The sequence below is a fragment of the Rhineura floridana genome, chromosome 9 (genome assembly GCF_030035675.1).
Source record: "Rhineura floridana isolate rRhiFlo1 chromosome 9, rRhiFlo1.hap2, whole genome shotgun sequence".
Classification (NCBI taxonomy): domain Eukaryota; kingdom Metazoa; phylum Chordata; class Lepidosauria; order Squamata; family Rhineuridae; genus Rhineura; species Rhineura floridana.
Genome location: NC_084488.1, coordinates 80517344 through 80533906, shown reverse-complemented (window position 1 = coordinate 80533906; position 16563 = coordinate 80517344). Strand labels below are relative to the sequence as shown.

Here is a 16563-nt window from a genome sequence, read left to right as displayed (position 1 = left end):
AAGGAGGACAGGGAGACCACCAAGGGCATGATGCCTGCATCGAACCCACCGCCTGCATCTGACCCCCCCCCCCGCCTGCATCTGATCCTGTCTGAAGCATCAACCCTCATCTACAGGAAAAGTTGACCGGGGGTGGGGGCGGCAGAATCGGCGCGTATTCATCTGCTCTATATAAAGGAAGCCAACGACGCTGGCATTGTTCAGCCCCAAACGGGTGATGGAAAGCGAGCCATCCGCATGGAACGGAGATGAAAGGGTTATAGTTAAATCCGCGTCGCGCCTTCACGCTTTGCTTAATTCTCTCTCGGATTTATTGTTTATATTGCGGCGACTGGACGTTTGCCTCCCCCTCCTTTTCTTTCTCTTTGCGCCAAGCTAGCGTCCGATTAACCGGCGCGGTCTCGCTCGGCTTTTGCCCTGCTGCCGGACGGAGGTTGCTGCAGAAACTTCGCCGGCAGCAGCTCAGACCTCTCTCACACTTTGCCCCCCTCTCCTCTCCCCTCCCCTTGACTGACGCCCTGAGGAGCCACTGGAGCTGAGGTCAAAAGAGCCGAGAGCTTCGCGGGGAGGAGCCTGAGGCGGAGCCTCGTTCTGAGCTTGGGCTCAATGAGAAGGCGCGTGGGCGGGGCAGGAGATGACAGGCCAATTGGAGGCGGAGACGGGGAGACAGCGCCGACCCGGGGCGGGAGGGACGGAGAGGGGGTCGCTTCTGGAAGTAAAGAGCCGCGAGCTCAATGAGTAGTGTACAAAGTTTCTGCCTGGCTCGCTGCTGGGCTGTGCGCGCGGGCAGGGTGGGTCTTCCTTTCCTCCTTCCTCCTATTCCCCTGCAGAGTCGAGCAGCTGATTCATGCAAAGGGGCTCCCCGTTTCGGGCTGAGCGGCTGCGTTAAGCCAAAGCCTTCCAGGGGAGAGCTGCAACTTTCGGGATTTACAAAAGTTCAACTCCTCTCGCCAGAGTAAAGGACCACTTAAACATTACGGACCCTCCTCGCCCTTCATCACCTTTGCCTTCTTCTTTTTGCAACCTCCCCCCCACTTTAATTTTCTGGCAACGCTAAGTTCGGGGGGGGGGGCTCGCCAAGGCTTGCGTGTGCGCGCGCGCGTCTGGGGTGTTGTGCGCGCCGCCGGATGCCCAGCCCGGAGCGGAGCTGATGCTCCGAGAGATGTACAAAAGGGAGGAAAACGGCAGCGCCCGCTTTCAGCAGAGCAGAACTTTTTCACAATGTCCAGGAGCGCTCCGAGGTGCGCGCACGTCCAAGAAGGTTCCGAGCGGCAGCAGCGGCTAAAGTTGCGATCAGACAGGAGGGCAACGAGTGTCAGAATAAGCCAGTAGCTGAGGAGGAGGGTTCGGCTGCATCTATTCCCCGCAAAGAAAAGCAGCAGAAGAAAAGGACCCTATGCTATTCCGAGCCAAGAGCAGTGGCGGCAGGGAGCCCAGCTTCAGCGCCAGCACTTTTTAAGCGAAGTTGCACCATCGGCCGTCACCTCGGCTCCCCGCCCACCTCCTTGCACCGGGGAGTTTTGCTCGAGGGACTGGCTGGACTACTCTCTCTCTCTCTCTCTCTCTCTCTGCCTCTCGTTAGCCGTGAGTAACAATAAGCCGCGGGGGTCTCTTTGGCCATGCAAACGCTCCCCCCGCCCACACAAGTCGCTTGAAGGGAGGCGAAGGGGGCACTGATACAGGAGCCTGCCTCTTGGTGGGAGGTGGCTAGGTAGCGACGGCTCTTTGCGCTCTGCCTGCCCTGCGCGCCTCTGGAGATGCCCGCGGCTGTGGAGGCGACGGTGACAGCCTGCTGCTGGTGATGTGGATTGGTGTTGCTCGCCTGACGCTCGCTGAACTTTGGGCCTTGCTGGATTGTCTAACCTCACCTGCTCTGTTGGCCTTTGGCTCCCAGGGAGCAGTTTTGCTCCTTCCCACCCATCACCCTTGCTTGTACCATGGGCCACCCGGGGACCAGCTGTGGAAGCTCATCCACCTGGTCTCTTTTTTCCTCCTTCATCTTGCTCCTGCTGCTACCGCTTCACGCTTCAGCTGAGCCACGACAGCTTTTCCAGGTGTTAGAAGAGCAGCCGCCGGGAACCTGGGTGGGGACCATTGCCACCCGCCCAGGCTTCACTTATCGCTTGAGTGAACACCATGCCCTTTTCTCCATTAATGCCACGTCGGGAGACCTCCACACCCGGGCCATCATCGACCGGGAGAGCCTGGCCAGTGACGTGATGGACCTTGTGGTGCTCTCCAGCCAGCCAACCTATCCCAGCGAGGTGCGCGTCGTGGTGCTGGACCTGAATGACAATGCACCTGTCTTTCCAGAACCTTCCATTATGGTGACTTTCAAAGAGGACACGGGGAGTGGCCGGCAGCTTATCCTGGACACAGCAACCGATGCAGACAGCGGGACCAATGGCGTGGACCACAGCTCCTACCGCATTGTGGGTGGCAATGAAGAGGGTCGGTTCCGGCTCAATATCACTCTCAACCCTAGCGGGGAAGGGGCCTTCTTGCACTTGGTCTCTTGGGGTGGGCTGGATAGAGAGGTCACCCCTGCCTACCAGCTGCTGGTGCAGGTGGAGGACAAAGGGGAGCCACGGCGGCGTGGATACTTACAAGTCAATGTCACTGTGCAGGATATCAATGACAACCCACCAGTCTTTAGTCAAACCCTCTACCAAGCTCGGGTGCCTGAGGATGCACCTGTTGGGGCCAGTGTCCTGCAGGTGACAGCCGCGGATGCTGACGAGGGCACCAATGCTGACATCCAATATCGCCTGGAGGGGGCAGAAAGTGTTGGTGGAGATGGAGCTGTGGTACTTCCTTTTGAGGTGGACCCAGAAAGTGGGATCATTCGCATCCGGGAGGCACTGGACTATGAGTTGCGGCGGCAGTACTCCCTAACTGTCCAGGCGACAGACCGGGGAGTGCCGGCTTTAAGTGGGCGTGCCGAGGCTCTGATCCGCCTACTTGATGTGAATGATAATGAGCCACGGGTCAAATTTCGCTATTTCCCAGCCACTTCCCGCTTTGCCTCTGTAGATGAGAATGCAGCACCTGGCACTGTGGTGGCGCTGCTGACTGTGAGCGACGCTGACTCTCCAGCGGCCAATGGGAATATCTCTGTGTCCATCTTGGGTGGGAACGAGCAGCACCATTTTGAGGTGCAGAGCAGCAAAGTGCCCAACCTCAGCCTTATAAAAGTGGCTGCTGCTCTTGACCGGGAACGCATACCCACCTATAACCTCACTGTGGCTGTGACTGACAACTTTGGGGCTCCTCCACCATCACCTGGTTCATTCCCTTCTTCCCAGAGCCCTGAAGGAGCTCTTCTTGCTCCTGTGAGCCGTTCCTCTGTGGCTAGCCTGGTGATCTTTGTGAATGACATCAATGACCACCCGCCTGTCTTCGGGCAGTCGGTGTACCAAGTGAATATCAGTGAAGAGGTGCCACCTGGTAGCTATGTACAAGGCCTAAGTGCTACGGATCGTGACTCTGGTCTTAATGCCAACCTCAAGTATAGCATTGTTTCTGGCAATGAGCTGGGCTGGTTCTGTATTAGTGAGCACAGTGGCCTAGTCACCACCAAGAGCCTTGATTCTATCGTGGCTCGGCCTCTCTTGGGTTTTTCCAGCCCAAGCATGGCAGCATCTGGGGGGCTGGACCGGGAAATAGCTTCACAGGTAGTGCTGAATGTCAGTGCTTGTGACCAAGGTATGCAGCCCAAAGTTTCCTATGCCCAGCTGGTAGTGAATATCCTGGACGTTAATGATGAGAGGCCCCGGTTTGGCCAGCCAGATGGTTATCATGTGTCTGTGGCAGAGAATTCCCCTTCAGGAACTGAGTTGCTCGTCCTCACTGCTGTTGATGGCGACTTGGGAGATAATGGGACTGTGCGCTTCTCCTTGCAAGAGACTGAGCCAGGAGGGGTGACAGGTAGTCCTTTGGTAGCTCCATGGGGGTTTTTCCGCTTAGATCCTATATCGGGCAGACTCAGCACAGTCTCACAGTTAGATCGGGAAGAACAGGGACAATACTCGCTACAGGTCCTGGCCACCGATCTGGGCTCTCCTCCCCTCTCCACGGTGGCACAGGTCAATGTGAGCTTGCTGGATGTGAATGATAACAGCCCCCTATTCTACCCTGTCCAGTACTTTGCTCACATCCAAGAAAATGAACCTGCAGGCAGTTATGTTGCTACTGTGTCTGCCAGTGACCCAGACCTTGGGCTTAATGGGACAGTCAGGTACAGCATCTCGGCAGGAGACACCTCCAGGTTTCAGATTCATGGCCTGACGGGGGTTATCACCACCAAAACAGTCCTGGATAGAGAGGAAAAGACTGCTTACCAACTACAAGTAGTGGCCAGTGATGGTGGCCACCTCCAGTCCCAAAACCAGGCAATAGTTACAGTAACTGTCTTGGACACGCAGGATAACCCCCCAGTATTTAGCCAGGAGACGTACAGTTTTGTGGTGTTTGAAAATGTTGCCTTAGGTTATCATGTAGGTAGGGTTTCTGCTTCCTCTATGGACCTCAGCACCAACATCGCTTACCTTATCACAACAGGCGACCAGAAGGGTATATTTGAAATTAACAGTATGTCAGGCCTGATTACCACAGCTAGTGTTATCGACAGGGAAGAGCAAGCATTTTACCAGCTAAAAGTGGTGGCTAGTGGTGGAGCAATAACTGGGGAAGCATTGGTTAATATAACAGTCAGAGATTTAAATGACAATTCCCCCCACTTTCTTCATGCGGTGGAAAGTGTGGATGTGGTTGAGAACTGGAGTACTGGGCACACCATATTCCAAGCCAAAGCTGTTGACCCAGATGAAGGTATCAACGGCAGGGTCCTTTACAGCCTAAAACAGAACCCCAAGGAGCTATTTAGTGTCAATGAGCAAAGTGGTGCTGTAAGTTTGACTGGGCTGCTGGACATAAATGCTGGCTCTTATCAAGTGGAGATTATGGCCATGGACTTGGGGGTTCCACAGCGTTCCTCTAGTTTCATTTTAACTGTTTCTGTCCATGACGTAAATGACAACCCACCTGTGTTTGACCAGCTTTCCTATGAAGTCACTATTTCTGAGCTGGAGTCGGTGAACTCCAGGTTCTTCAGTGTGCATGCTTCTGACAAGGATTCAGGCGCAAATGGGGAAATAGCTTATAACATAATTGAAGGAAACACTGGAGATGCCTTTGGCATATTTCCTGATGGTCAGCTGTATATAAAGAGTGAGCTGGATCGTGAACTTCAGGAAAGATACACGCTACTGGTAGAGGCTTCCGATAGAGCTGTGGAGCCACTCAGTGCCTTCGTGAATGTCACTGTAGTCCTAGAAGATGTAAATGATAATAGGCCATTGTTTAACAGTACCAATTATGTTTTTTATTATGAGGAGGAGCAGAATGGTGGATCATTTGTTGGTAAAATAAGTGCTGTTGACAAAGACTCTGGATCTAATGGTGAAGTCAGATATTCATTTGAGCACATGCAGCCTGATTTTGAGTTGAATGCAATGAGTGGGGAAATAACAAGTACTCATCAATTGGACAGGGAATCCCTTATGAGGCAGAGGGGAGCGGCTGTGTTTACACTTACAGTTATTGCAATGGATCAAGGGTTGCCAAAGCCTTTAAGGGATCAGGCAACTGTGCAGGTTTACTTGAAGGATATAAATGATAATGTCCCAAAGTTTTTAAAAGAACTTTACCAAGCTACGATATCAGAATTGGCTGCTAACCTGACACATGTTTTAAGGGTGTCTGCCTCAGATGTTGATGAAGGAAATAATGGACTGATCCATTATGCGGTAGTTAAGGGCAATGAAGAAAACCAGTTTGCAATAGATGATGGCACTGGTCAGGTGACTTTAATTGGCAAACTGGACCATGAAGCTACTGCATCTTACTCGCTTATCATCCAAGCAGTAGATTCTGGAGTGGTTCCCCTAAGCTCAGTTTGTACATTGAACATTGATGTGCTGGATGAAAATGACAACAGTCCATCCTTTCCTAAGTCGACTTTGTTTGTTGATGTCTTGGAAAACATGAGAATTGGGGAACTTGTATCTTCTGTCACTGCCACCGATTCAGACTCGGGTGACAATGCTGACCTTCATTATAGTATTACAGGAACAAATAATCATGGAACATTTAGCATTAGTCCCAACACTGGCAGTATTTTCCTTGCAAAAATGTTGGATTTTGAAACCCAGTCAATGTATAAACTAAACATCACAGCAAAAGACAAAGGAAGGCCTCCTCAATCCTCTACCATGTCAGTTGTAATATATATCAGAGATTATAATGACAACCCACCTAAGTTTCCACCTGGGGACATTTTTAAGTCTATTGTTGAGAACGTTCCTATTGGGAGCTCAGTCATTGCCGTAGCTGCTCATGATCCAGATGCAGATATTAACGGACAGTTAGCATATACAATCATTCAGCAGATGCCAAGAGGGAACCACTTCCATATAGATGAAGTCAAAGGAACAATATATACCAATGCTGAAATAGATCGTGAATTTGCTAACCTCTTTGAATTAACAGTGAAAGCAACAGACCAGGCTGTCCCTGTAGAATCTAGAAAATTTGCTTTGAAGAATGTGACCATTCTGGTAACTGACCAGAATGACAATGTTCCTACTTTTGTATCACAAAATGCCCTGGCTGCAGACCCCTCTGTCGTTATTGGTACAGTCCTAACTACTATTGTTGCTGCTGATCCTGATGAAGGAGCTAATGGGGAAGTTGAATATGAAATAATTAATGGGGACACAGACACCTTTATTGTGGATCGATACAGTGGGGACCTGAGAGTATCAACAACCTTAGTGCCATCTCAGCTCATGTACAGCTTCATAGTTTCAGCCACAGACCTTGGCCCAGAGAGAAGGAAATCCACCACTGAGATGTCTGTAATTCTACAAGGGCTTGGTGGCCCTGTTTTTACTCAGCCAAAATATATTACCATTTTAAAAGAAGGTGAACCTATTGGGACAAATGTGATATCCATAGAAGCAGCCAGTCCTAGGGGGACTGAAGCTCTAGTGGAGTATTTCATAGTTTCTGTGCGTTGTGAAGACAAAATGTTTGGCCGCCTCTTTACCATTGGGCGTCACACCGGTGTGATCCAGACTGCTGCTATTTTGGACAGAGAGCAAGGAGCACGCCTGTATCTGGTTGACGTTTATGCAATTGAAAAATCTGCTGCTTTGCCACGAACCCAGCGAGCAGAGGTAACATCTCTTTTCTTTCCTTCCTTTGAAAAGTAAATAGCTGTGTCCTATCAGCTGTGTTTCTTTATGCTGCAATCCAGTTTACCTAGGAGGTAAGTCCCAGTGCATCCAGTGTGATTTACTTCAGAGTAGACATGTATGGTCTACTCAGAAGTAAGTCCCACTGAGTTCAATAGGGCTCACTCCCAGGAAAGTGTATGTAAAATTACAGCCTTTATCTTACAGATGATAGGATTGTGTTAGAACAAAGCACAGAGCTGTGATTAGCATCCTGCATAAGTGACTTGTTCTAACTGCATAAGCCAGCAATTAATATTAACTATCTGGCTTTAACTGTAGGTAAAATGTATGTAAAATGTTTGTAAAATGCTGTATGAGAAGGGGCCTTTTCTTAGACCTCTTACTGATCATTTCAGTTTGTTTTAACTTGCTAAGTAGAATATGAGCTTTTAGCTGCTTGTGTCCGAGAGTGCACTGTTTTCTTACTGATCATTGTACAATGCTAGAGCATTTGGACAAGACCCAGGAAAATTTAGGCTTTTCTTCCAAATGAGTTTCCCTTCTCCTCTGAACATACAGTTTATATTCCTCTGGCCTTGCCAATAGTCAGGATTATACCTAAAGACTTGCAGATACCCTTAGATTCCTGCAGAAGCCAAATAGCCAATGTTAAAAAAATTCCTGTTGTTAATCCGTTTTGTGATTCAGTGTCATTAGTTATTAGTTATGATATCAAAATGTTATGCCAAGGTTCTGTTTCTGCTGCTGTAAGTAAGCATATTTGTTTGTATAATCTTTCATGTGGTTACAATGGGTATTGTCTTTCAGAGAAATAGATTTGGAAACCACAAGGCCAACAAGGCGGAGCTTTTCCTCTTCTTCCCCCCCTTTTGACATTGGTTAGTCCTGACTCCTATACTGCACTGTGCTCTGGTTCATTGTATTTTTGCTCACTGGAAGTTTGAAGCAGAACCTCTTCTATAGTCAACCAGCAGGGGATGCCGGAAGTGTAGAATGAGTCAAACATTTTCCTCATGGTCTAAGCACTTTAGCTCTGAAACAGAACACAATTGCACATTCCAGAAACAGATGGCAACACATTAAATACACTGCAATCCTCTGAACATTTTCTTACGAGTTAATGAATGGGGCTTACTCTGGAGTAAATGTGCATAGAATTGGATTGCACAAATTGTGCATTTTAATTTTAAGCAAATTACATTCCCTGTGGCATATACAATTATTTGCTGTGGCATGTATAGCTTTAAATAATTGTTTAGAACAGATTGTTTTGGCATGGTTCTTAAAACATGCCATTCTTAAAGTGCAGTGTAGTATGCGGCTACTCATCAGTAAGTTGTACAAGGGGCTAACTCTTAGGTAAGCATATATAAGATTGTAGGCTTTGATCGTATATTACTTACCTGGGAGTAAACCCCTTTTAATTCATTGGGACTTACTTCTGAGTAGACATATATGGAATGGCTTGTTTAATCAGTACACTGTGCCTACAACTAGGCTACTGTGGACTTTTGCCTTTGCTGCCAAAAGCTCAATTCTGCTCAGTGACGGCAAAATTGTGATTTGTATTTGCTTTTTAGAATACATTTTAATAAGGACATAAACTGTTATAATCAAAAAGAAAAATGGCTGAAAATGTATGAAAGAGTGTAATTAATTGTTACATGATTTTTACAGCTCAGTTAGAAAGATCAATAAGAAATTTGACTACATTAGTGATTTCAGCTCTATGGCTATGTTATAATGAATGATACATATTACTGTTACTAGAAGGAACTGTGCTTCATTATGCAAAGAATAACGTCATCGGTTTTCAGCTTCATCTGCAAGTTCAGCCCAGTTCCAAAGGAGCTGAGACAAGATGAGGTTCGCATTTCAACTTAAAGATGATATGAGCTGAAGTGTTTGTGTGCATATATGGGGTGGTATCTGATGATGGGAAAGATAAATCTAAGCTTGCAAGCTCTTATTTTCAGGAGCATAATTGCAACATTAAGATTGATTCATGCACATAAACAAGTATCTGTCTGTGAAAGGAATAGGTAATTACTTAGAAGATGCACACCACCCTGATCTTGCTGCCATCCTGCCCCACCTCTGCCCTGTTGTAGAAAGCAGCAGTGATACCGTTGCCAGGAGGCTGGCTCCATGGTGCCACCCCATCAAGTTAGCTGCTCCTGGAAGAAATGTTCTCGAAGAGCTTTCAGGAGGGTAGATTTTGGTTAAATATATTAGGTGAAAAATATTGATGGTAAGAGTGGTTTTGAAAACAAAACCAACCAGTAGCAGATGGCATGGTGGGACCTGGCAGATGAGTGGCTGCTGCATACCAGGAGGGGCAAAGTGGCAGTGAGGTCTATACAGTGCAGATGCATGGGCTGAGCCAATCCAGTGCTCCTGCAGGTGTGTTTGCACCTCGCCACTTTCTCTGTGACCTCACCCCTCTCCATCTCCCTGCCGGTAAGCAGCAGCAACTCCCCTGCTGGGAGGTCAGGTAAGTGCCTCCACCCCACCATGCTGTCTGCCACTGCAACCAGTTTCCTAGAGGGTGCTGGGTTCTCCCTCACTGGAGGTCTTCAAGGCTGGACAGAATCTGAGATGGGGGTTAGACTAGATGCCCCCTCCAACTCTTATGTTTTTTCCCCTACTTTGCTTTAATAAAACGGCAAACATCCAGCTGTTGAATGTGAAATAATCACATTTGATGATTTAAATTCAATATATTTCTGTACGGTATATGTTATATATAATTCTAAGTAGCTGCTTTTTCACATTACTATTGGTTGCACTTCTGAAACTGTTAGGCAACAGATTTCTATGCATGCTTACTCAGAAGTAAGTCCTGTTGTGCTCAGTGAGACTTGCTCCCAGCTAAGTCTGCATAGGATACCTAAATGCTATTATTTATACAAATCACTTTTTAAAAGTAATAACACGTGTATGCTCTCTACACTGGTTATTTAAGTCTATGGCAAGACTTTCCATCCCTCTGTTAAAGAAGTAATATGGATGATAGTATTTTGAACATGCTACAAGACTGTAAATCGCTTCTTTGATTGTCACCTGCTCCTTTCCATATAACATGTTGACACATTATAAATATCCTCAAAATGTACACACAGCAAATGACAATTCAGACCGGTTTGAATATCATTCCTTTATGATCAATGGCTATTTTTTAATGTTGTGATTTAACAGCAATTTCCCTACGTATGACAAAGGGATACAATTTTTACCTTGTGGCTCAACAAAAATGATGGAAGTAAAATAATCCCAACCACAGAGATTGTCACCCTCCCTTTGGGGGACTTGTATTGTCTTAACAGTTGTATGACAGGCAGAAATATCAACAGGGTGCATTTTATATCAGTGTGGAAACACAGTGCTGGGGAAGGCTTTGCCTGTGAATTGTCCTGTATGCCATGCAGCTGCCAGATCTTTTCTAGAAAAAAATATGGCAACCCTACTTATACTGCTTGTTAGCAAGTGAGAATTTTTATGCTAGGAAGCCAATCCAGAACTGCAGAACCCATTTTTCAACAGCAGGACTCTGCTTTGGGCGATAAGACATACTAATGAAGAAGTTCCTCTGATCAGAAGCTAAGAGCCAGGCGCTACCAGAACTGACCACATCCCATTCTTAGCATTCTTGTGAAAGGCTGCACTATGGAATGTGTGTTCAGGAACTTAGGAAGCTGCCTCATACGGAGTCAGACCATTGGTCCATCTAACTCAGTATTGTGTACCCTGACTGGCAGCAGCTGTCCAGGAATTCAGGCAGGAAGTCGCTTTTCTTCCAGCCCTACCTGATGATGCCAGGGATTGAACCTGGAACTTTCTGCATGTAAAGCAGATGTTCTTCCACTGAGCATTCTTTCTCCTTCCTTTCAATTTGCAGCCATTCATCAAAGCTATGGCTACTGTCAGTGAGATGAGTCACCTTTTGCCACACATTACTTGTATTTCAACAAGGCACAATAGTGGCAATTTCTTGGATAAAGATCTCCAGAGGTGAAAGTCTGGGTAAAGGCTCTCTCCCTGCCATGCAAACGTCATCCAAGACACTGCTGTCACTGCATAACCCCACCCTTGTCCTAACCACCTCCTGGAGATGATCATCACACATTTGCATTTCTATGTAAAATATTGTTGCATGGACCCCAACCTCCAAGAAGTGTGAGACTTCCAGGTTTGGTTTCCTTGGAATGAAGGTCAGCGGAGATTGTGGTGTCTTTATGATATATGGTTTATTTACACATATATGCAACCTGAGCATAAGATGGAGGTGCTCACAGCATTAACAAGCCAATAGATCTTGCTTCCCCATTAGGCTTGTAAGGGAGTCTTCCCAGCCATAGTTTGGGGTAAAGACAGAGAGAGCAAGCAAGCCTCTGAGTCATTTTCAGGTTTCACTCAAAACTAAAACTAATACAGGCCACTTGGCTCCAGGATGTGGGGGGGGGGAAGGGAGGACCTCTTTACTGAAAGAGTTCCTATGGTATCCTTTGACATTCAGATCAGCTCATCAGCAGGCCCATTAACTCACAGACTGAGTTGGCCATCACTGTTATTTTATGAAAGGAACTTGTTTGACTAGTGGAGCAAGTTTCTGTGCCACAACTCCATGTGTACAGATCAAAATCAGAGCCTGGAAAGAGGACCCAAAGACACTATCCATCTCACGTCCCCACTATCTCACGTCTCCACTAGTCATGCTTGTGAGGACGTAGGTATTGAGAGAAGGGCCTCTCCTGAGGATCTCAGGGCCCAGGCAGGCTCATATAGGGAGATACGGTCTGACAGATAGCCTGGACCTAAGCCATATAGGGCTTTATAGGTCATCACCAGCACTTTGAATTGTGTCCAGAAACAGAGTGGTAACCAGTGGAGCTTTTGTAACAGGGGAGTTGTATGGTCCCTGTAACCAGCCCCAGTTATCATTCTGGCTGCAGCATGTTGCACCAACTGAAGTTTCCGAACAGTCTTCAGAGGCAGCCCCACATAGAGCGCGTTACAGTAATCTAAACGGGATGCAACTAAGGCATGTGTCACCGTGGCCAGATCAGACAGCTCAAGGAACGGGCGCAGTTGGCACACTAATCTTAATTGTGCAAAAGCACTCCTGGCCACCGCAGAAACCTGGGCCTCCAAATTTAAAGCTGAGTCCAGGAGCACACCCGAACTGCGAACCTGTGTCTTCAGGGGGAGTTGCATTATTTGCATTATATATTGCATTATTTATATGAATACATGCTTAAATATAAATTATAACTTAAGCTGTTAATTATTTATGCAGTTTATTGTAGTTAAAGTCATTGGAGGGTGGGGGGAAACCTTTGATATGAATGTATAAGGATTTCAATTGCTGGTGTTGACTGCTCTAACCAGAGAGGTTTTGGCTGTGCCAAATATGCCATCCTGCTTCTATCTCACAATACAGTGTTTTGCTAAATCTAACACGTATTACTAGCCTGCCATCTTCCATCTATGCAACACTGATTCCAAAGGGATTTAAGCATAAGTAACTCTGCACAGGATTGCAACTATATACCCTAATCCAGAAAGGATGATACAAAAAGAGAAACAGTTTCTAGGCTCAAATCTTTCTTATCTGGAGCCCTAAACGCTGGTATGATGAGGAGAGGGGGTGGGACTTAACCTTATTATTTATATATTTATTGAATTTATATCCTTCCCTTCCTTCTGAAGGAGCCCTGGTCCACAACCTGGCGTGGTATTGTTAGGCAAAATAGTTTTTTGGTTGTGACTTACTCTTATATATACATTTAAAGCTCAAAGGTATATGTGTGTATATGTGTGTGTGTGTGTGTGTATATATATATATAAACGTAATTGTGATTAACCAAACAGAGGTTTTTATTATATTAACAAAACATTTCAGCTTCCGCCTTCATCAGCTGCCAACATGTATATATAAAACAAAAGACATGTTTTTCTTTGAGTTTTCATACAACAATTTAAATTCCCTGGTGTTTTTCCTCTTTCTCAAATTTTCCCCTCTGCCACTGTTGTTTTTGTAATCCATCATGAAGCCTCATGCTGTCTGAATGATAAAGAAATATTGCCACTAAAAGAGGCAGGGAGTGTTTTAGTTTTTTAATTGTTTTAACTTCTTTTATTTGATTTGTCCTTGAATACATTCTTTATTGGGTCCTAGATATAACTTCTGCTTGAGAACACAGGAAGAGAGTGGTTGTTGTTTTGCAGCATTACCAGGATCTAGTAATCAAATGTAGGGTTTTTTTCCTACTGACGTTTGAATAATGGCAAAGACCATTATATGCTAAGGACTAAAATACTGACCAGAGGACTTATGACAGTGCAATCCACTACATGTCTACATAGGGATGCCATATTCCAGTTCCACAAATCCAGCAGACTAATTTGCATATTATGTACATCATTTGCTAATTGTGCTAATTAAGCATACTAATGGTTGCATTGTCCAGTTGTTTTGTTTTTGTGCCTAGTAACTACCATCAAAACTGGAGGAGGATGTGAGGAATCTTTTTTTAAAAAAACTCACATTTTAAATGCATAGACTCTAGTTTCCAACGCTATGAAATACTTATTTATTAAGAGGATTTATGTCCTGCTCTTCCACTGTTAAAAACAGAGCTCAGGGCAGCGTGCAAACATAATAAAAACAATAAAAATACACAATCAATATAAAACCATAACCCCCCCCCCACAAAATAGAAACAAATGTAAAGCAAGTCAATGAAGCAGTATAAAAATCCAGCATAAAACAAAAAGCCAGCAAAGCATCAATTAAAAGCAGTATTGTGACCAAGAGGTTATCTGTACCAACAATCCGGAAATGTGAAATGAACTCACTGCTACAACTTGTAACACAGATAGAAATCAAGATTTCAATATTATCAATTCAGTCAATCGTTTTATCTAAAGAGAGTAGTGTCTGAGCATGTGATAAGTGTCTTTAGTACACTGATTCTTGCAAACCAGATCAGGGAGGGGGGAAACACAGCCTTCTGTTATACATGTTGGAACTTGATGGAGACTTGAGTGCTGGCACCTCTTTTTGTTTTTTAATGCAGTGAATCCTAGAGACCTGAAACCATTCCTATTGGTCTGAAGAGGAGAAAAGACCTCCCCCACTGCAATGTGTGTATGTATATATGTACATGTGTGTGCATATATGTACACACACACAAATATCCTTTCTTTGGGAGGAAATGAAGTAGGGTGATCTTTGGTGGAGAGATTCCTGCCAGTCATTTTGAAGGATATGTATCAAAAATACTTCTTAGCTTTTTGAAAATTGATGAACCAGTTTCTGTGTTCACCATGTAGTGAAAGCGGGGAACCCTTCCCCGTCTGCTCTCACTGTCCTAGGAGTCAATCTCCAGCCTTGGGCAATTGATCCCAGCAAATCCTGGTTTGCCAACGTTGTGCACGTCAACACCAACCCTGCAAGGTAGTACTGCCACCACCCTTCAACTGATTAGCTACTCTGGGGCGAAGGGGACCCCAGAGCCCACTTAAACACCTGAGCCTCTCAGGACCAGAGTCTGGATACACTCCTGGCCCCTTCTGAAGCCTTAGGTAAAAATGTTTCTCTGTTACACGGTAGTTGTGGTCAAATGGCAAGGACTGAATTTAGGAACTGACCCCCCTCTCTGGAATAAACACACGTTGGTTTAAAGTATTTAAAGTTTATTAAAAAGAAAATAAAAAAGCATAAAAAGGTTACAAAAAGCAAAAAGGTACACACAAATAATTTGTAGCAGCAAATTAAATCCTAAAACCATACACCCAAATGGGTAAGGTATTTAGTAACAAAGGTAAAGGAAAGTTTCTTGGCACAAATCAAAATAACAAAGCTATCTGCCTTAGCTATACTTACAAGAGCATAGGATCTCTCAATGGATAGCCTTCTTCCCCTCAGGGAGTTGCAAGTCAAGATGTAAATGGAGCCACAACAGAACATCACCATAGGCAAGGTGGTGCTCCGGCCTATGGTTTCAGGCCTGGCTATGGGACAGAGACGGCTTTGGTCGCCTTGCTGGATGACCTACGCAGAGAGCTGGACAGGGGGAGTGTGTCTCTGCTGGTTCTACTGGACCTCTCAGCGGCTTTCGATACCATCGATCATGGTATCCTTCTGGGCCGCCTTGCCGAGATGGGACTTGGGGGCACTGTGTTACAGTGGCTCCAATCCTTCCTGGAGGACCGAACCCAGAAGGTGGTACTGGGGGACTCCTGCTCGACCCCTTGGCCATTGACCTATGGGGTCCCTCAGGGTTCTGTTTTGTCCCCCATGTTATTCAACATCTACATGAAACCGCTGGGAGAGGTTGTCCGGGGTTTTGGGGTTCGATGCCATCAGTATGCTGACGAAACTCAACTCTATTTCTCTTTTCCACCTGAAGCCAAGGAAGCCGTACAGGTCCTAAACCAGTGTCTGGCATCAGTGATGGACTGGATGAGGGCAAACAAGTTGAGATTAAATCCTGACAAAACAGAGGTACTCCTGGTCAGTCGGAGGGCAGATCAGGGAATAGGGATTCAACCGGTGCTGGATGGGGTTGCACTCCCCCTGAAGTCTCAGGTTCGCAGTTTAGGTGTACTCCTGGACTCAGCTTTGAATTTGGAGGCCCAGATTGCTGCTGTATCCAGGAGCGCATTTGCCCAATTAAAACTGGTGCACCAGCTGCACCCGTTCCTGGAGCTACCTGATCTGACTAGGGTGATGCATGCCTTGGTTACATCCCGCTTAGACTACTGTAACGCGCTCTGCGTGGGGCTGCCTTTGAAGACTGTTCGGAAACTTAAATTGGTACAAAGAGCTGCAGCCAGAGTGCTAACCGGGGCTGGTTACAGGGACCATACAACTCCCCTGTTACAACAGCTCCACTGGCTGCCAATTTGTTTCCGGTCACAATTCAAAGTGCTGGTTTTGACCTACAAAGCCCTATATGGCTCAGGTCCAGACTATTTGACAGATCGTATCCCCCTACATGAACCTGTTTGGGATTTGAGATCTTCAGGTGAGGCCCTTCTTGTGTTCCCCACACCTTCGCAAGCACATATGACGCGAACACGAGATAGGGCCTTTTCGGTGGCCACCCCTAGGCTGTGGAACTCCCTTTCGAGTGAGGTGCGATCAGCTCCCTCCTTGCCGTCTTTCCGGCGACAAGTAAAGACTGTTTTATTTCAACGGGCATTTGGGATAGAGAATGACCAGGATTAAGTGTCATAGGTTTGGTGATTACATTATATGATTTTATTATTTTAAATTGTCCGCTGGTTTTAACCTATA

The 16563-nt window shown here is 46.1% G+C and overlaps 1 protein-coding gene across 1 annotated transcript in view; it reads left to right on the top strand.

Annotated features, from left to right (window-relative positions):
• Positions 1-752: 752 nt before the first annotated feature.
• Positions 753-16563, top strand: part of FAT4 (FAT atypical cadherin 4) — a 212107-nt gene continuing 196296 nt past the window's right edge. The window contains exon 1 of the mRNA XM_061585097.1: positions 753-7238. Coding sequence (XP_061441081.1) covers positions 1938-7238 — 5301 coding nt within the window. The 5' untranslated portion in view covers positions 753-1937. The remainder of the gene's footprint in view (positions 7239-16563) is intronic.